The sequence below is a fragment of the Zootermopsis nevadensis genome, unplaced genomic scaffold, assembly GCF_977971745.1.
Source record: "Zootermopsis nevadensis isolate Lab colony 2312 unplaced genomic scaffold, Znev_1.0 Znev_ptg000029l, whole genome shotgun sequence".
Classification (NCBI taxonomy): domain Eukaryota; kingdom Metazoa; phylum Arthropoda; class Insecta; order Blattodea; family Termopsidae; genus Zootermopsis; species Zootermopsis nevadensis.
The window spans coordinates 5,945,798-5,966,436 of record NW_028259161.1 but is presented as its reverse complement, the minus strand read 5'-3'; the positions used below and the strand labels follow the sequence as shown (position 1 = coordinate 5,966,436).

The following is a 20,639-nucleotide window of genomic DNA, read 5'->3' as shown; positions in this document are numbered from 1 at the left end:
ATGCAAAGCTGTCCGTTATATATTATTGCTTATTACAGTAGATATGATGTTTTATTCCATTTAAATGATTAATAAAAACTGTCCTTAAGAGATTTAAGTGGACTTAACTGGAATCGTATTGATTGCTTAAACTGAACATTAGCCTAATGAACACGTAACAATGTTTACATCAGCCGTTCATTTTATTAGTCATAACGCTGTTAGAACTTGAAGGAGAGACAAATTTGTTATTTTAACAATTCAGATGAACCATGATGATGATTTTAAACCCACTTTTTATGTTCATAAAAATTTTGTCTGCCCTGTCTTTCTTTCTTTCCATCCGTTTTCACCTTTCCTTCTTTCTTTGCATCCTCTTTCTTCTGTTTCTCTGTTGTATATTCCTATTCTCTTTAGTCTTCTCCATATTGTCTTCTTCTTGACGCTTCTTATGCTCTCTGCCCTTTCAGGATTAGTTTTAAATCGGTCCCGACTCTGCAGTCGTTCGGAATGTCTTGCTACGTCCGTGCGACTTGTTTGGTACTTCAGAACGGGCTTCGGAACCTGTTTATTCTCATTCTGTAAGCCACGATCTTTTCATTGAACTTCGTTTCCATTCGTTTTTCATAATCATCCTGCTATTGGATTCTAAACAATAAATTGCCATCTAAAGCGTCCTTAAGGAATAAAATTTATTTTGAGTGTTTCCCCAGGTAACCATGGTAACAAAGCCTGGAGACTGCCCATCCTGTCACTTCCGTGCGCAGAAACTCGTGTACAGTTAACGAATTTGCTGTCCGATTTGAATCCAAATTGAAATTTGTCGACGACCTTTAGTAAAACTTTTCATTATCAAATTTCATGGAAATCCATTTGCACTTGTCCTGTTATCTGCCACCAGTCTTTACAACTTGATAAACGCAATGTGCCAGACACGTATTGAACGATATTTTGCACGTGTGTTTGTCTTTACCAAAAATTCAAAGTCCAAAATAAAAGTCCGCAATTTTATAAAGTTTAAAACGGTGAATATGAATGCCATGGAAAAATCACATAGTACTCCGTAATACCAACCGAACTATTATTCTTATGTCTATAAATATGTCAGTTAAGTTAGTAATACAGCTACTCTATACACATATGTTAATAAATATATGACAATGGGTCTGTTAAATATCTTTTTACCACGTCAGATGTTCGAAATGAATATTCAAGTATTGGCGTACTAAAAATACGAATCTATAATTAACAAAGAATTTATTACAGTAGGCCTATGAAATATCTTCATTCAGTAACATATTTGATGCACAAAAACTATTGCAACATTAACAGTATAACATATATTAGAGCAAGTCCTTATAAATATGTAAATACATTGTTAAGTGTACGAAATACGAATTAAATTGGTGGAATATTAACAGTTGTTTCCGATTGCAAGTACGTACTCGATTCAGCATTTTCTTTGTAGCCATATTTTCTCAACACTTCATTGAACCTCTGTCGAAGATAGAACTAGATAGAGTTATACTAGACCCCACCGTAGTTCAGGTCCATCAACTTCATAATACCGGTCTGACGATCGAACAGATGGAGTTGGATGATCCATAGTTGTGAAAAGGGACGGAACTAATTATTACACACCTGGTATAAACCTTACTGAACTTCTGACCAGCGTTCCTGAAACTCTTGGACCGTATCCCCATAATACAGATGTTGCTTTAAAGCGGAATTGTGTGGCAATGATTGAGACGCATCGCCTTTCCCTGGGCTGTTTAGTTTTAAAGATCAATCAAGCCATTTCCTACCGCGAGGTGGAAACACAATAAGTCACGGACAGCAACTAATTATTGCGATTGGTCCCGTCAGCTGGTGAGGTGTGGTCGCCACGTCTTCATTATAACTGCCACCCTCCCTTGTGGTTACATCCCTCACAATCTGGTGTTCATCCCCTAATTACCGCATACGCGTTTTGTGACCCAACCCTGTGCAATCTGTTCAAACTGACACCGGTTTTTTATATCAAAATGTTGTACAATAAAAATGCTAACGTTAAACATTACTAATAAAGTCATTAAGATAAGATCGCTCTCTTTGGTATTGTGGAATTTCAATTACATTGGATTGGTGAAGAATTTCATGAACTACTAGTTGTATTTAGAATCGAATAATATAGTTATTTATGGAAACTGGAATGTTGATTACCGTGTTCACAAGAGCCCGCAAGCCAATCCCATCCGCAGCGATAATAATCCTATCGACACCCTCCGACACTGTTTCCTTAAGATCCATTTCATCTTCCCTTATACGAGGTGCGATCGGAAAGTTTCCAGACTGCGCGTATAAAAACCCGTACACTTATCTCAGGTATTAAATTCATCCATCACCCTCGAAGTAGTTCCCCTGGGAGTGAACACAACGATCCCAGCGCCGCTGCCAAGCCCATGTTTTCTCCTCCTCCCTTCAGACTTTTAAAGTAAAAATTTTGTACGCATTTCTCATCTCCCAATGCGGGCCCAGCTCATCCTGATTTGATCATCTATGAATTAAATTATTATCTGTATGTATAAAATCTTAAAAGATGTTGCTGTAGCATAAGGAAGCTTGTCTCTCTCTTTCTCTCTCAGACCGTGTTGTGGGATGACTGATAACCACCGTTAACCAGATGGCAGAGTCTCAATTTTCTCGACCAAACAGCGGGTGTTCCCCTACCTCGCCTATGTGTACTGTACCCACCTTACCCGAAGCTAATGTTATGTTATATGGGCAGAGCTAAGCATGACTGTAGGGAGGAAATACTCTCACAACCTGACGTTCCTTTATTTCAAATATTACGGCTCGTGACTGCAAAATCGACACATGTCTTATATATATATATATATATATATATATAAAGATGCCTTCTCTCTTTTTATTAAATTTGTTTCGCATGAAATATTTTTCAGGCCATTTAACGCAGGAATATAATTTGTCTCGGCTTCCTTCATATTTTTTTCTCGTGTTCTTTGTTATGTACCTAATCCCGTTCCTCTCTGTTTCGTGTGTCTCCCTTCTTGTACATCTCAGGTTCTTTTATTTAATGTCCGTATGAACCTCATTTTTATTCGCTACGTATGCATTTTATTACATCTAACTAACTCCATGGAGCAAAGACTTTCCTGCGGGAATTGGTAATCGGTAATGTAGTCAATAAATTTACCGCCCTTTATGGAACTTTTAAGGTTCACCAGAATGTTCAAAGAGACCGACACCGGTCCCTTCGCCCATCTACACCTAAGTCTCTTCTTTCAAGTATGTTTACTGTAGCATATCTAAAGAGTCATTGAGTTGTGAGTTGGAAATGGGGAACAAATATCAATGCATACCAGTATATAATTTATCGAAATATTCATAGGCTATTAAATAACGTCTCATCTGTAGACGTTATATACCGTCGAGTGGAATGGAAAAAAATTATCATGATTTACGAGTAGGTAAGGATGTGGAAGAAGGCAGTCTTGGGGTATATGGGATAATCTCACCATTAGCTTGCAGATTGTGAGGAAAACCACGAAACGTCTCAGTATTGATAGCTGGTAATCTGACTGAGAGTTAAGCCATGCCTCGTGGCTAGGAGTGACCTATCTCCCCCCATCTCCGCGATCTTTGGAGCCACAGGCTTCGATGCCCTTATGAGGCAGTGCGGCGGGCAGTCTGTGTGTGTCCGCAGGGTACGGGGGGAGAGAGAGCCTGAAGTCAAATTTTCCTGCCTGTTGTGAGCTAGGTCTGATCTTGCGTTTGTTCTGTGTATGTCGAAAGTTGCTAGTCGGTATCCCAGCCCGGAAGTCTGAGCAGAGTGAGTTTAATTTGACTTCATCCTGTACCTTCTTTTTTTTAATTTATATTTTTAATATACTTTGATAATTTGGAATTGCCTTTATATTATTTTGGTTTTAACCTCTGTAATCCTACGGCCGTACCACCTCCCGGTCTCTGGGTGTTATTTCAATCTATTGTCACAATCGCCGGTAGGGCGCAGAGTGTGGTCCCTGTTCAGATGACATGACGAAACTCATGTGTTTGTTGAACGCTGAAGATGACTTTCATTTAGTCGAAACGCGTCTCAGTTACTAATATTATATACGTACGTTTGTGTAATTATCATTATGGTAATAGGTCTAAATTAACGAACCTTATACTACGATTTACCACGCCGGACACCTCTGCCCAAATATTTGTTGAGCAATAATTTTATTTACCTTTATAAGTATTAAAGGTATTTAAAATTCTCGCTATGAGGTGTTTTACTTTAATGCAGACTTCCTTATTCACTTATTCACTTCGAGCTGGGATGTGCATGTATATGTAGGTCTGAAGTTGGGGAAGTGGGCAGACAAAGAGATGTTGCTGGTAATTTCGCCCCAGATGTAACATCTTATTCTAGTGCAGTTCCATACGTAAAGCAGTAAATTCGTTTGCAGGAACGTATGCCTGCATAAAACTGTCCAAACAGATAACAGTATTAAAACAAATATAATTAAATTTCTGTTCATTTGCATAGATAAAGAACCACAGATGTTATTTATCACTGCTTTATATGCGACCGGATCCTTGCAAAGGAAACAAGAACTGTAAAATGCACAATTTTATTGACGCTATCTGTAAAGTAGGAACAGACTGTGTGTTCTTTGTCACCGTAAAAGACAAGTTATACTCCGAACGGGCTTATTCCTGATTCTTCAGCCTAAAGAAATCCCATTTGACACATTCATGATTTTTATTCTGTAATGTTTATTTTTAAACCTTGAAAGCCTGATGGTCACAATATCCTCACTTCTTCAACGATTAACACGTTTTTATTTTATATTTATGGGTTTCATATGATTCTCAGGATAAACAGCTGTTATATCCTTAAACAGTATTAACCATATGATCGTACTAATAGCGAAATGTTATGTTTTCTTTGCGGTAAGGACTACATTCCTAAATATTATTTAGACATGTGCCGACTTCATGTTAGATACTGCAGTTTAGAATGTTTTCCCCTTCAAATATATTGCAGACAATGTTACCCGTTTCCTTTATCAGGCACAAATATATGAAACAAACGGATTGTCTTTTATAACTGATCTTTCGAATCCTCCTTCACCTCGAAATGAAATCGTAGACGCAGGATTTACTAGGCACAAGCATACTGCCCTGTGATGTTCTTAAACCTTTGATTGAAAATCGTGATTGCCATGTATTTAACTTTGAGACCAGAATTTCCACACTCTTTAGCTTGTATTTCTACAGATTTGTGGACTGAATCAGGAACTGCTCGCCTCTTGAGAGGAATGCCTGTCTCTGGCCACCGTACATTAAAACCTCCTCTAGAACACGCAGAATTAACTCTGAACTGAAACTCGTGTGGGTGGTACTTTGAAGCGCAGTTTAATCAAGGGGTCCTTGGTCGGTATTCGAGATGCTTCACTGTATTTGGTCCGGCGATCAGTGGAGGGTGTACTGACTTTGTATGTTCTATGAAGAGAATGTAACTTGCTTAAATTAAATAAACAATTTCGTTTTATAAAAATACAGTTAGATGCCTGAAACTCGTGAATCTATTCAAAATATTTGTGCAACCGACTGAAAATATCGTAGGTCGATGTTGATCTTCTGGGTTTTAGCACGGTATAGGTACATACCGGCGTTTCAGAGGAAAATACCACCTTCATATTCAGGGATGATGTGAAGAAGGTGGAGGTAGCATTTACATTCGAAATGGACCTACACGTCCATATGCATAATAACCCAGGAGACCAAGATCGACAACATTCAACATTAATTTCATTCTGGATCTTCGGCTATCGTGTTTACCATAGGATGAGTAGCCCATATAGAAATGTTTCCTCCCACTTAACATTAATTACTTGAAATATTGTTTCAGATACATATTCAAAGGTACAAAGCTAATGACACTTATTACGAAGTCATAACTGATTTATCCTTGCCTTTCTATAAATAATGTACTTACCAAACCGAAAACGTATATAACAGAATTTGTAGATCTCTTAAATATCTGTGTATGTTGTGTTATGTACCGTGATGAGTCGTTTTTCAGGACTGGGAAGATTCGATTAGAGCTTCATATAAATTAAGGGGGCATATTTAACCTTTACGAATCAAAATTAAAATACCCACACACATTTATATTCGCAGTATCAAATTTAATCTAAATCCCGTCCCGTTTGCAGGGTTAAACACTCATTCTCCGTGTTTTAGAGAATAATTATATCTCACAAGTAATTAATCCGGAAGAGGATGACGGAACGTTTGGAAATGACTCGGACCGACTACAGATGTCTCCTGTGTTTTAGTTCGTTCGCAACTCGTTCTTCACTGTGGACGATATATTTCCAAACGTCCTCACTGTGTTAATATTGAGACTCGGCCCCCTGACACGTCCTAATTCCACGAAAGTAATTCCAGTGCAATAAAATGTGGGCTACCATGGCGGTGTGTTTTGTCGTTACATCAAGTTTATCCACACCGGATTTCCGCGCGGTTAAACTAGAAAGGAAGTGAGAAGCAACGGACCGTATATGAACATCGTTCCTACTTATCATTGGGTGCAGATTTTTACAATGGAAATTAGAATACTCCCACCCATAAACAACTCGTGTGGCTCCGCGCTGACCGCAAGGCAGTCTCCGCCTACTTGAGCGAGAAGAAGTGGTTTCAGCCATGCCGGAGAGTACGGTTTTACATTTAGAAGGCCGCCATCAAATTTCGTCTCCGTTTTTTTACACCACACTCACAAAAACAGCATCATCATTATCATCGTTGTAATATTACAAACGATGATAGTCTGATTCTTCTGCCACAATTATTTGATTGTTATTGTGTTTGGCTATAAGACATCACCTAAGCAGTTAGCTTTCCTGCGGAAGAAACGTAAAGATAAAATACGAAATTATCTATTTTTACCCAGCTAAGTGATAGCTTCTCAAAAACTTCTGCACAGAGTAAGTTTTCTGTCGAAAGTAATACTGACATAATTAATTGTGTCCATTTTATATTGCAAAGCAAGACACTCAAGCCGTGTCCACATGAGCACAGTATCCTCGTACGAAAACATTTCTTTTAAATGGGAGTAATAATAAGGGAATTTACTGCGTTCCCACTTGTTGACTCGTGTCTTGGTTTCAGTTACTTTCTCCCCCCCCCCCCCCCCACCGACCTCTTGCGGTGCAGTGTAAAGTGACGTTTCTCTTAAACACTAACAAACTAATTACACAGCTCAGATTGTTTATTCTTCTCATATTGAGCTGTGCACTGTCTCAAACTGACTCTAACTTCATTATACATTGATACACACTATGTTTTCTTGCATACTGAATACAAACAGCTGAATTTTCTTTTATTTAGTATATATTACAGGCAAAAAGTCGTATTATTTATTTATGTTATTTAATTTATTAAGTTAGTTACACTGTAATAAAATATAGACTAAAACATTTTATAACTTAACCAAACATAAAATATGTTGCTAAAATTCATTTCAAAATTGGATAAGAAGGACTGTACAAGAAGCTGCTTGCTTAGAATCTGTAAGATGTAGGATTCAGTTGTAAATATACGTATACATTTAGATGGGCCTGTAAGTTATGACATCACACAAGTTGTTTTATTAAAAATTTCGATAAGGTGAAGTTTGTTTGGACATGACAGTTAGGTATCTTCTTTATCACTGAAGTAAAGGGAATCAATTAGATGCGATATGAAAAAGAAAATTAAATTGAATTCTGACTTTGGAGACTACGGTGGGGTCTGGAGGGGTCTGCATTGGCGGATGTCTATTGTTTAGAGTCTGGCAGTCGGCTTTGTGTTTCGCAAGAGCCTGGCTCCACATTCCGTTTAGTTTATAAAGAAATGTTATAATTATTTTTTTTTACTTTCAGTGAAGTTTCTAAAGATAATGTTGCAATAAATGATATTACTCAAAACTGTATTGAGACTGCCGGAAAGTGACATTACTATAAACGCACATGTCTCTCCTTATAATAAATTGAAATAAAATTATACATGAATAATTCTGTTTGTAAAAAAGAAAGTAGGCCTTAGGCCATTCAACTAACAAATAGTGTAAGAGAAGATATTCGTAAAGTATGCCTTTTTAAAAAAAGGTTTTTCTGTCTCGGTTCTTTGATAATTCTTAAGGCGTCTAATTTCCGTAGTGCAGTTTTCTCTTTCTTAATTTAAATATCTGAGCGCCGGAAGTGAATCTCTCTTCTCTGTCTTCATATTCCAGCCAGTGCAGAACTATAAACCCATGCACTGCCGTGGACCTAATAGTACGTAGCTAAGCTCATACACAGAACTTCCCCATTCGCTCTGCACATTTGGAACCCCAAAAACAAGTTTCATAAAATAATCACGTTCAAGTTTTCTAATAATGCAATACCGCAGTTGCCATTCAGATTTAGTAGAAGTTATGTAAGTACGTCGAGTTGGGGAGTAGGAGTCCTTATGTCTAAGACAACTTCAGAACGAATACGGTTTTGTCTTATTTTTTTTCCCGTTGTTCTTTTTATTCCCCCATTTCTTCTCTACCACAAAACGTACCTATTACATCCACTTCTTACCGCATGTGACTGCGAGGTAGCTATTTCAACATGGAGTCTAGATATTTGGAATAACTGAGTTTGCTGCGTATTCACTGAAGCTCTCGGAATTTCTGACATAGCATCATAATATAATAAGCAATACCATTCTGAATGCGTGTAGACCTTCCACACTGTTGAAGCACAGTTGTGCCTTTATATATGCCTGCTTGTCTATTATAAATGTCAGATTTCTGGCTACTAAAAATCTGGAGAGATTGAAAGGCAACAGATGGCGTACAATGAACTTGGAAGCCCGAGGAATATTAATTTGTTCTTCTGATATACTTTATTATATAGTCCCTGTTGTTAAGTAGACCTTGCATTTTACGACCAGAGCCAAAGTGGTTTATTGACGTGAGTTTTATTGATTCGTAAGTCATTTAATGAAGCTGGTTTAATTAAGTGAAGCTAAAAACATTTAACCTATCTGTTCATTCTGATTTTTTGTGTGTGTTTAAAGCTGTGTATTAGCGCGCGTTTTCTCAGATAATGCCCTTTCTCCTTTCATTGAACGTTCATAATTACTAATATAGGCCTATTGTACACGTAAACAACTTTATTGTTTATACCTGCAGTTGATCACAAGTTTCTCAGCCAGATGAATCCAGTCCACAGCCTCCTATTTTAATTCTTATGAGATTAATTTTAATTGTGTTATTTCGTATATTCCTAAACCTGCCAAGTAGTTTTTTCTCCTCAGAGTGTCCAATTGCAGTTTTGTATGCATTTATTATATTTCCAGTGCAAGCTACTTGTTCCGTCTTTATATTCCTTGATTTGTTCATCCAAAAAAATATTAGTTGAAGATCATCAGTTACTTTACCTTTTCACTGAATATACCTCGTACCGAAAATAAATTTAAAATTAGTGACGGGGCATTCGCGAAATAAGCCTGAGGTTTGCCATTATGCTCATTGTATCAAACCCCGATATATAATTTAGAGACCTTGGGAACGTTTTTCAAAACTCGTTAGTTATGGTTTAAATAGAGATAACTGCTTACTGGGAAGTAGCACCGTGTAATCTGGTACAGATTGACCGACGTTTCGGAGGTGCTTACTGTCTCCATCACCAAGGCCCCTATTTTATATCAGATTACACGGCGCAACATCCCATTAAGGCCGTCTTCTTACTCGTCGCATTGAGAAATCTCACCAATGTTTATTGATTATGGAAACGTAAAGTGTTGTCTATGAAGAAAGTTAGGCCGTTCTCCCTAAATTTCTTGGATTGAGAGTACGGGGAACCACCAGAAATAGTCCACGCTAGATTTGAATGGGACATGATTTATGTGCATCTTTGATCTGCAAACCTGGATGCCTGCAGTCATAAAAGAAATAAGCTGAAACCACTGAATATCTTGCTAAAGGAACACCACCCTCAGTTACCATGGTTACCATTGTTTTATGAAATGAGTGGTCAGTTGCGTGTACCGGATTGCAGCGTGATGTCCCTGGTTAGTGAACCGGTTGAATTAGATTTAGCCTTTATACGAGGGGAAAACGGATTTCCTGCTAACCCCAAATAGAATTCTTCCACTTCATTTCGGTACTTTTTGCATTTTCCTTGGTAGCCGGATGATAAAGTCGGCTAAAATGTCTAAAAGGAGCTGCAGAAGTGGGGACAACAGCAAATGCGGAGACACTGAAACAAAGCGTAGCCCAACACTGAACTGAACGTAGAAAATAATATTGACCTTACTTAAGTATTGTATTTTTGTGTAAAAATATTCTTAAACCTAACCTAACTTCGTGTCGATCTCACTCGTGCGAATTGTTCCTGCTCTCGAGACTTCGGAAATCACCGTAACACGAATTTTCTCTCCTCAAAAGGGCGTAAGACCAATTTGTTGCTTGCATTGCCTTTACTCAGCATGTGTACGGAAAAGAGGAGCATCCTAAATTAAAATTAGCATCAAACTATAACCGAATTCATTTTAATATGTTCCAAAATCATATAACTTGTAGCCGCAGGTTAAATGCATAGCATAAAACTAAACGATAAACCAATTTGACTATGGCGTAGGAAACTATTTTATAAGAGGCCTCACCTTTCAAGACATTTGTGTACCACAACAAATGTGCGGACCAAATTGTGAGAATACACGTTCCATCGCCATGACTAAAGTTCAATAACTTGATTATAGCCAATAGGGTCGTAATGGAATCAAGGTCTTTAATAACTTTGCAGACTCGAAAGCAGGAGGCTACTGTAATGTAAGAGGAGAGGCGTATATCAGTGGGACTTGGCACTACGTTCTCGTGCCACATAAATTGGCGTTAGGGTGAATACCTTTTCACTAAATCACGAGACATCATTACATCCACATAATATCTGCTGAAATCGAATAGAACGTCTCTATTTAATAGACGTCTGCATGAGGGGGTGTTGATTGGATTAAGATTTTTATTATGATTTCCGTGAAACTTAAATGGTAATGCTCGTTTATGTCATAAAATATATCCATTAAGTTTTGTGATCCTCAGGAATCTTTTTTAATTATTAACGTAGTGGTCTATGAAATTAAGTCTGATAATTTCAACTCGTTATCATACTTGTAACATTACTTAAACATTACGTGGAAATAGAGCACACTCGTTCTTTACCGCAGGGCGCTAGGTGGATGTGAGTTATTAGTTTCACGCTCTGATCACCTTTTTATACATCAACCCCTCCAGAGAAACCTCGATGGAGATTCTCCAGTGCCTGGGCATCAACACGGTCTTGTTTTTAAGAGATATCAGGTTCGAATACCGTCTCTCCTGAAATATTTTCTGCATTTTAATTCCAGATTTTAATATCACTTTATACTCGTGTTCCTCCAGAAACTGTTGTGTTAAAATACAGGCTGACGTCATAATATATGTCGCTTCAAACTTTAAAGATTCCACCTTCGCAGATTATTTTGGAATAGGCGGTGGGAATTGTGAAGTTGTCCCTGATGTATTAATAACCAGGCGTATTGGGGAGAAGCTGTAGAACTTTATGTATTATTAGAGGTGTGTCCATGGGCCTGCCTGGGTATCGTAGTCTGTTTTATTACTTATTTCTGATTTATTTATACATTATGCTCGTTGAAGTGTTGGACCTAGGACGGATGACTTAATTGTGAAACTCAGACTGAAACTTCATGATGTGTTCATGACACCTAGCACTGTTGAATCAGTGAACTAATGTAGCGTACGATGGGTTGGATGTGTAGCTCGTATGGAGGATGTGAGATGCATGGGTCTGCAGAACTTGATTGGAAACGGCCTATAGGTATATATCCCTCAAAGGAGCAAGACGAAAGTAGAAAGATAATATTAAAAATAATATTTGGAAAAAATATTGTTCGGAAGGAAGCAGATCAAAGTGACCCTGGATCGTATCCGAGGTGGAGTTTGTCATTAGCGATGTTGAACTTTCAGATCTTCTTCCGAGGAGTTAGTAAATTACTGTTGATTTATGTTTTCGTTGAATGATGTGGACAGAATCACCCGTCAACTACGCTGAATGCTGGTCCATCGGGCTGTCGGAGTGGTTTCTCTTTTCACTCTACTGTCTTTGTCCTGTCAGTTTGTTTGCTGTGGACATGGAGCGGGGTTGACTGATTGCCTATCTCTTGTTATGATGAACCCACACTTTTCCAGATTTTTGCTGATTGTGCTTTCTTCTTTGTGGGTGATCTTTTTATCAAATTCTGTTAGACGATCGTCGTTAAAGGAACGTTCTACCACATTGGACTTTAAAGTATCTTCCGTATGCGTGTACTTCGGAGATCGGGCGTAGATGAGAGATTGGAACTTACAATGAAGTAGAAACAAGCGAGCGGGAAGCTTCGTGATTTGTACAGGTTAATTAACAAGCTTATTTTTACAATAGTTAAATATATTAGACTTCTGCTGGCTGGGCGTGCAGTTAACACAGAAAAGACAAATAATGCTTCCAGAGTTTTAATTGGGAAACCTGCTGAAAATAACTAGTTATAAGACGAAGAAAGAACCGAAATTTTTAATATCTTATGGAAGAGACAAAAGAAGTAGATGGAACTGGTTCGGGATCGTGTCCATCGGCGGGGTTTGTTATTAGCGGTGTTGAACATTTGAGTGTTACCACCACAGAGTTAGTTTTAAATTGAACAATTAAGAATTGTGTAGAAAAGGGATCGTATGTGTCGATTATGGGTCAAAGATTTCATCCAGTTTACGAAGGAAACCTGTTTAGTTTAATGTGAAGAGCCAGCATCTCAAATTTTCCAGTTGGATTGGGCTATCAGTTATTGGAATAGCTTATCTTGCAGGCATGGGACTATACTGTTCTTGACTCTCAGCTGTATCCAGCATCAGAGGCAAATAGCTTCGTAACTCGCTTACATCACACTTCCTCTTCCCCGCCCTCCTGTTGCCCTGACCGTATCACTTGTTTCATGGTCCATTTCTCGAGTACCTGGAACACTCACTTTCTGAAGTCCGAATTGGAGCCACTTTGGCCTACCTGCGCTGCTTGGTAACCTAGAATTGCCTCAGGTCTCTTTGACCACAATGCAAACCTGAAACAACGTAAATTAAACAGGTTAGTTCAGCTGCAAACCCTGTGTTTACGTCATTTCCAATATTCATTATGAAGCAAATGCAGCAAATTGCTTAGTAAATTAGTCGACTAAGTCTGCAGACCCGTTAGACTCCATGAGAAGTTGCCGCAGTGGCACTGAGTTGTGGCGTGTTGTGTCCGCAGGTGGGAGCAGTCATGTCCCTGAAAAGCACTGATACACCGCCCCCTCCGTCCCCTTCGCCCCCGCCGCCGCCGCCACCGCCACCGGAGCTGACAGCCCTGTGGGACATGGATAGTGCTGACTACGAGTGTGACTGCCCAGGGCCGCCTCCAGAGTTCAGGTTACCACCTCCACCACGACCGCCTTTCCTCGAGGAGTCTTCCGGGGCGGCCTGTTCTGAGACACCGATCGTGGACCTCGAGACTTGTGAAGCTGTGCCTGTAAGTATACTTCACGTCGTACACACGAAGAAATTACACGTAACTCTCGTTATACGCGTTTTTGCTATCCCTGTCTTCACAGATCCGAGATTTTATTTCAGTGTCTTTACGAGAATTAATATCCTATCCGCGGCCACTGACAAGTTTGTCCTCTGCTTAAACACCACATCACGAAAACGTGTAGAGTGTGGAGATAAAGCTACACGATTTCTTAAAAGTCGACGCCTGAACGACGTGAGTGGTAACCTTCGCGCGCCGGCCACTTTTACCCTGAAAAAACTTCCTTCTTTCCGTCGGTAAATTACTTTCGTAATATCGGTAGAAATTCCGTGGACGCTAGAATAATACAGGGCTTAATCAGCTGTTATATCATCATGAAGAGCGTGACAGTTCCTAATTTATGATTTGTACCTAGTTAAGAATAAGATCTACCGGATTTGTTTTAGTTTCAGAATACAGCTCGAAAATAGCTTATTAATTTAAGTACCGAGGATTAATAAAGATACTTCTGTCTCACCACCCTATTGTATCCTTTTTACCAAACGTGGCCGACTTGCATTTACTTATGCTTTCAGAAAAACATGCTAGAGTGGATGTGAGATAATAGCACAAAAGTATCTGACTCCTATTTACAATAGAACCTGTCACATCTCTCGTCGTGCCTGCTTCAGCGAGAGGTTCTGAATGTTTACTGGCTTGTCACTGTGAGTTAATGTCTTCACTCAGCATCGTATGCAGCAACCGAGTCAAGACAACACTGCTTTTTCTTTATTTCTCTCTGATTTGTCACCCCGATGGAGATTATGTATTATTTCACATTTTACATTATGAAACACAGAAGTTCTGTTCAAGAGTGCTTTAAGGAATACAGCATGCTGTTGGCCAACCTTTCGTTGGCTTGATCTATAGACATTCGGTAGGAAAACGCGGACAGACATCCATGGCTTGAGTGGAATTCGAACCCACGGTCCCAGCGACCGCGCGGCCACTGCGGACCCCAAGATCTGGAACAAGGGAATATAAATTGGGGGAGGGGCTTGACTGAATTCAGCTGGCTCAGGAAAGTATGTTATGGTGGACGTTTGTGAACACGGTAATAAACTTCTGGTTTCCATAAGGGCAGCGAATTTGTTCACCGAGATACTATAGGCTTTAAAAGGAAGATACTGGAGCATGGGATTAGTCAGTTTCTTTGTTTTGAGAAAAGCAAAATAATATTGAAGTTTAGTTTCAAGATAAATATGAATACTGATTTTTTAGCGCGTAATCAGGGCATCTGCCATTACTGACGTTTATTATGTTCCATGCAAGAATAATACACATAAATGTGGGAGCTCTTTAAAGTTAGGGACTTTCTGGAGACTTAAGCAACTTTTATGTTTTTGAGCATCGTTTCTCAACCGGAAAACATATCGAAGGCATCATGCTAGAAGGACGTATCATCATAGTTTTATAATCTGATATATTTGATCTAAAATCATGAAATAGTGGAATGTACGTCATACCAGAAGGGCGTAATACTGATGCTACTCTGCACAGAGGTTCAGACGTCTACATTGAGCATGGAATAAGGTGGTCTCAGCATTTGCTGGACTTAAGATATTCGACATCGCAATCGATAGTCAAACCCGGGACCACTGTAAATTAAATAGGATTACTAATCAGTCGATTACGAACTAGGATGAGAATGTTTTAAGGCAGTACACTGGTGGAATCTGTATATCAAGGTAGTAGTGCACTGAATGTGTCGTGTAACTTGCTGCAGTAAAATATTTAAAGGAAAATTCGCTCTCCTTATCTAACTGAGTGTGTCACATGGTACGTTGTAGCGCTGAGCGTATAGCAAGCATAAGATTGTGAAGAGAAGCCGAGAAAGATGGTCTGAAATAATGAGATTGAAGCTGAGTATGCAACAGAAAGGCAAAAAACCCGGGAAAACACACACTTGCGTAGATACACATAAAAAAGATGAAAAGGAGATTTGAAACTGAACTGAATATGAAAAAGAAAATGATGAAAAATTGGTCATATTACAGCGGAAAGAAAAACTGAAATCTCTGGCAAAAAATAAGAGACCTCTAAATGCACTAGGATGAAACAGTAATAATCAAATATTCCTCAGATATTAAAATGGTTGCCAGCCTTTGGACGCTGAAAAATTGTTCCTTTATGTAGTACTTTCGGCCGTTCTGCATTTTTTCATACTTTCTGCTTTAGAGTCTTTGGTAAGGCTGTTTGTACCCAAATTATTCTCGTTCATAAATCATAATAATCGTCACGCAAACATTTTTGGACAAGAGCGTTAGCCGTCAGAAAGTGTCTGAACCTCAGTCACGATGAATGAACTTACCGTGTAAACGGTAATGCGCCTTACTTTTGCTTGTGAGGCGCCCGGTTCAAATTTCGGACGAGTATCTTCCTTTCAACTGTTTTCCGTTCATTCATCATCTGTTGGTCATTATCTGCGTAAACTTAATGGTTGAAAGAATAGGACACTACAGTTAACCAGTGTACAAAGGCAGTACCAGAAATGTAATGAGGATTTACCCAGTTCAGTAGCCATCTTGTGTTCAGCTTCGTCTAAACCTCAACAGAACTTAGTCATTCATCTTCGTACTCACTGATAACCTTCGAAGTTAACATAAGAATTACAGTGAGAGAACAGAAACAAATTGACGTTGTGGCGGTCTTTACCACGACCAATACAGAGACCATCTTGTTTTTATTTTGTTCAAACCGTACCGGTAATTTTTTTATTGTAATAATAAATTCACATAAAAGTTCTGAGATTAACTCCAGAGGATACTGTGTGTACATTCAGAGAAACGGCAAACAAGGTTGTTCTGCTTGTATCAATTTACGTCCTCAAAATTACTTTAATTTAACGCCATTTTGAGACAGATGAAAAGGAATTGAAACAACAAGTCGTTACTACTACGAACAATAATAACAAGAAAATTTCCCATCAGGTTTAAGACATATTCTCGATTTTGCCGATCATTCCATGACTCTAGAGGCTGTTACAGGAGTCATCAGACCAGGAAGGATATGCTGAAGGAAATTGAAGCAGAATTTCGTGATGTAGCTCGCTCGGTTTCTTTCCTTTTCTCCTCTTTCCACAATTTCAGAGCTTATGAATTTTTTCTCCGCCCTTGTGAGGAGACAGGAGAAGTCAACCGAGTAAAAACACTCTTTTCCACTACAGAATCCTATTATGGAGCCTTAGACCAATGTATTAATTGATATTCGTGACGCATTCATAGTTCTTTCGGGCTGAATTAGTATCTGAAACCCATTATGGCTACATGTAAAGAAAAGTCTATGAAATATTGGAACCACATACTTTTGCGCCTGGACTCTTACATACGTTCGGAGACTTCTGATCCCAGCGAAATATTTTCACTCTACATTTTTTATTTCCTAAACGTCAAGTCGCAGAGAAAAATTAGAAAGAACAAAGAAAATTCCTTCTATACCAAGTAAAAAAAAATTGTCAATATAGTACATTTCCAGTTTCCAAGTGCTTACGTCACGAAAAATTGTTTCATAAAAGCAAGTCAGAGATATAAATAGAAGGGGGCTAATTTGATTACATTTCCTGCTTATGCCGTAAAAATAATTAATATGTTGCATTTATTACGTTAACTAAAGACCCTCAAAATACTTTCACAGGAAACTCACCTTGTTGGTCATAAGTTGGAGATGGAAGGTATACATATTATTTTAACCAATTGCTTCTAAAAGATACGGTTATTATTATAGTTAATTAAATAATCCACAACGTGCATAGAATGCGTTGAAAGGAGTTTGAGGTTATCCATCACTTTAGGAGCTCTGGCTATCTATCCCGCACTGACAATTTATTGACGTTGCTATCAGAGCTCGTAGATAGCTAACGGAACAGAAATATATACGTCCTACCCATGTATTTAATGCTACAGATAGGGTCTAGTTATTGTGGCCATTTCGTTAATGATATCCAAGGTACTGTGTTTTAGAACGGTCAATATATTTTAGCCCTACTAAACCTTGTTTCCAGAAAAAAAATAACATTCGGCCAAGTAGTTTATATTACACGTCGTTAATAAACTGCTTGAATAACGCTGACATGTGCTTGATAGTAAACAGAACTGTTTGGGACGGAGAATCTAAAAATATTTTTCTCGCAATATGATATTTTCTCTGTCCCGTGTTTCTGGTTTACTTAGTGGCAACAGACACCATGGTCCAGAGCTTTCCTCTAAATAGGTTACAGTTATTCGGATGGTGGGGATAATCCCCGCTTTTATGGAACCCGAAAGCTCGTTACCGTACTAACAAAAGCTCAGCATTGGACTCTACTGTAAACCCGATTACTTAAGCCCGAATTTTCACACCCCAGTCCACAGATTTGTTTTAATTTCTAATTCCCCATTCGTGTTTCATGTCTCGCGTGTTACATCCTATTTGATTTAGAGGGAAAATAAAATGACTTTTCAGTCCTTTGCCACTCTTCCCCTGGGCACATAGGTTTCTCTGGCAGGATTGTGATGTTTATTATGCCGCAGCTGAACCTGCGATGATTAATTCTGCAGTACAAAATTTGCAATCTTCGCTGGCACTCAGGAAGTAGCGACAGCATCTGGAGATCACAACTCGCTCGAATCTGCATACGATTTCTAGGGCGAAACCTCAAGTCTTGTCAGGCACGATTTCATATAAATCTCCTCTTTAGATATTCTGTGTTATACAATACGCCATAACACACAAACACATGCACTTGAGACACAAATCTGCGATGGAAAATTTCAGTTGCCTTTTTCCTTTGAGACCTCCAAGTCCTTGAAGCGTCCAGCAGTTGTTTGCTACTTGATTATTGGAACTGCTTGGTATTTTAATTGGAATTCTTTGTAACGTTTCTAAAAACCTCGCGATCGACTAGCTTTTACTTAACGTGTTGGCAATATAGGAGCCATTTGTCACCCAACCCATTGTCTGCTTACCCCATTGTCCATGTTTCTTAAAATCTAGTTCATCGCTACCATTCAGTTTAGACCGACCGGTACATGTGATGTCTACAAAAAGAATGTCCTGTAAACGTCGACAGTGCACATAAAACTATGACGCATTCAAATTATGTTTTTATCCCATAATTTGGAAACTAAAAATATAATTACTTTTTATTATTTTCAGTAAAGTACAAAGTAGTTTCGTATTAAGACTGGAATCCGGTTACTTATTTGCTTGAAATGTAATTTTTATAGCATGAGAAACTTGTTAATTAGAGAAGAATCTTATGTTTATATTGTAGGTAGAAGAGGATGTTATTTGAATATCTGCTTGGCATTCTCGTTTTAAGACTACCTTAACAATGATCCCACAGTAGCAGAAACATATTTGTTGAAATTTCAGGGTGTAAATGGAAGGATGATATTACAATTAATTTAGAGAATAAGGTGTGACGTTGTCTACTGCCTTCAGCTGGATCAAAATAGGTTTTTTTACGAATACGGCAATTAACTTTCGAGTTCCGTAAAGCAGGGAATTCTCTTGACGGTATAAATATATACTTTTTACAGATGACCTTTCACCATCGCGTTAAACGTTAGTTGTGTACTGTATTAAAACTTAAAACCAAGTCGATAAATCATCCATCTTTTAGTCGATTAACTACTAACAAATTTACTTGATACATACTTTTGGACAATTTCCTTCGCCCGTTTAAAAAAAAAGATTGTATTTTTGTCGTCAGGTTAAATTTTAAAAACGTAATCCCCAGTGATTGACATTAGCCAATCAGAGCCATTAGATGTGGAAGGACAGATAAAGCCGTCTGCGGTCCAGTAAGAAGGGCCCATCTTTTGGGCGTCAGTAGGACATCGTGAAGTTCCAGTGACAAATGTTGTTTGCCTCTGTGATGAATATCTTCGTACCTCACCTCTTTCTGTTCTTAACTTCCTTCCACTTTGTTCTGTTTGTTGTTGACGGATAAAATGTCGTTGGAACTAAGTTATAATGGAAGTTTCCAGATTTGTGCAGATTTCAATATCACTGGAATATCTGAAGATGTTACAAAGAAGAACGTGTATTCTTCTCCTTATTATTATTGTATTAGATATTGAACAAATGATTTTATGAACCTAACCTCAAAACCTTCCTTTCACTGTCTGTCTGGTCTTCATATTATTCTCCACCAGGTATAGTTTTATAATTCCATTCTTATATTGGCCACCTTTATTAAGGGGACATTCCATTTTATAAGATACTATCAGTGATCTATTACTTTTTGTACTCTGATGAGAAGCACTGTCATGAGTTAACGGTTTGCATATAGCCTTTCGGTTATACAAACCAAATACAGTGATCTTCGCAGTGAATTATGTTTATATTCCTGTCCTGATAAAAGGGGTTGTATGAACGACAGTGTCACTGAATATTTAAAGGGAGAAGGGTTGCATTGGTCTGGGCTTAGAACTAATTAGTATTGTGCTAAAGTGTCAGAAGACGGAACCCGCTTGTATAAGGAACTCACTTCGTGTAGAACAGTCCGTACAAAGTAGCACTTGTAAAATAGACGGTGAGCCGGGCGAGAAATTTAATTCTGTTTAGAAACGGGCTAAGTAATCATATAGGACTACTGTAGTATTCGTATGCATAGAATTCTGGTGAAAACTGTCGCAACATCATGTTGTTATTGAAACATAATATTAAATAGCATTAATCTATCCATAAATCAAAGTATGCTTTTCCTGAATTAGTTTAATCATCGCACTCCAGTTTCTGCTTCGTATCGCGAGATCCCTGTCTCAGATCGTCGCTAGGATAGTGCCTGATGTAACTAGTTGTTAGTAGTCAGCTTCACGTCCCTGCCGCGCTAACCCCCGCGAAAGGACCCTGGTAACCATTGGGTAGGAGGCCGGAAGGGTCTCAGAGCCGGTCTGGATCCAAAGGCTAGAGGAAAATCCTCTGTTCCCGTCGGGGATACCATCAATGACTAGGCATTTTATCCTGTTCAGACTCCGAATGCAATTCGTAACATAGGCCTTATCATATAAGAGTTCTTGGAATATAAGTTGAATCATA

At 38.6% G+C, this 20,639-nt stretch overlaps 1 protein-coding gene across 5 annotated transcripts in view; it reads left to right on the top strand.

Annotated features, from left to right (window-relative positions):
- pxb (putative Hedgehog signaling attenuator pxb) overlaps positions 1–20,639 on the top strand; it is a 243,404-nt gene that overhangs the window by 176,621 nt on the left and 46,144 nt on the right. For 4 of the 5 annotated variants that reach the window (XM_087358168.1, XM_087358167.1, XM_087358166.1 and 1 more), the window contains one exon: positions 13,320–13,577. In XM_087358168.1, the coding sequence (XP_087214294.1) occupies positions 13,332–13,577 (246 nt within the window). In that variant the 5' untranslated portion in view covers positions 13,320–13,331. Of the gene's footprint in view, positions 1–3,669; positions 3,812–13,319; positions 13,578–20,639 lie in introns of those variants that run through there. The other variant, XM_087358169.1, reaches the window with a different exon arrangement.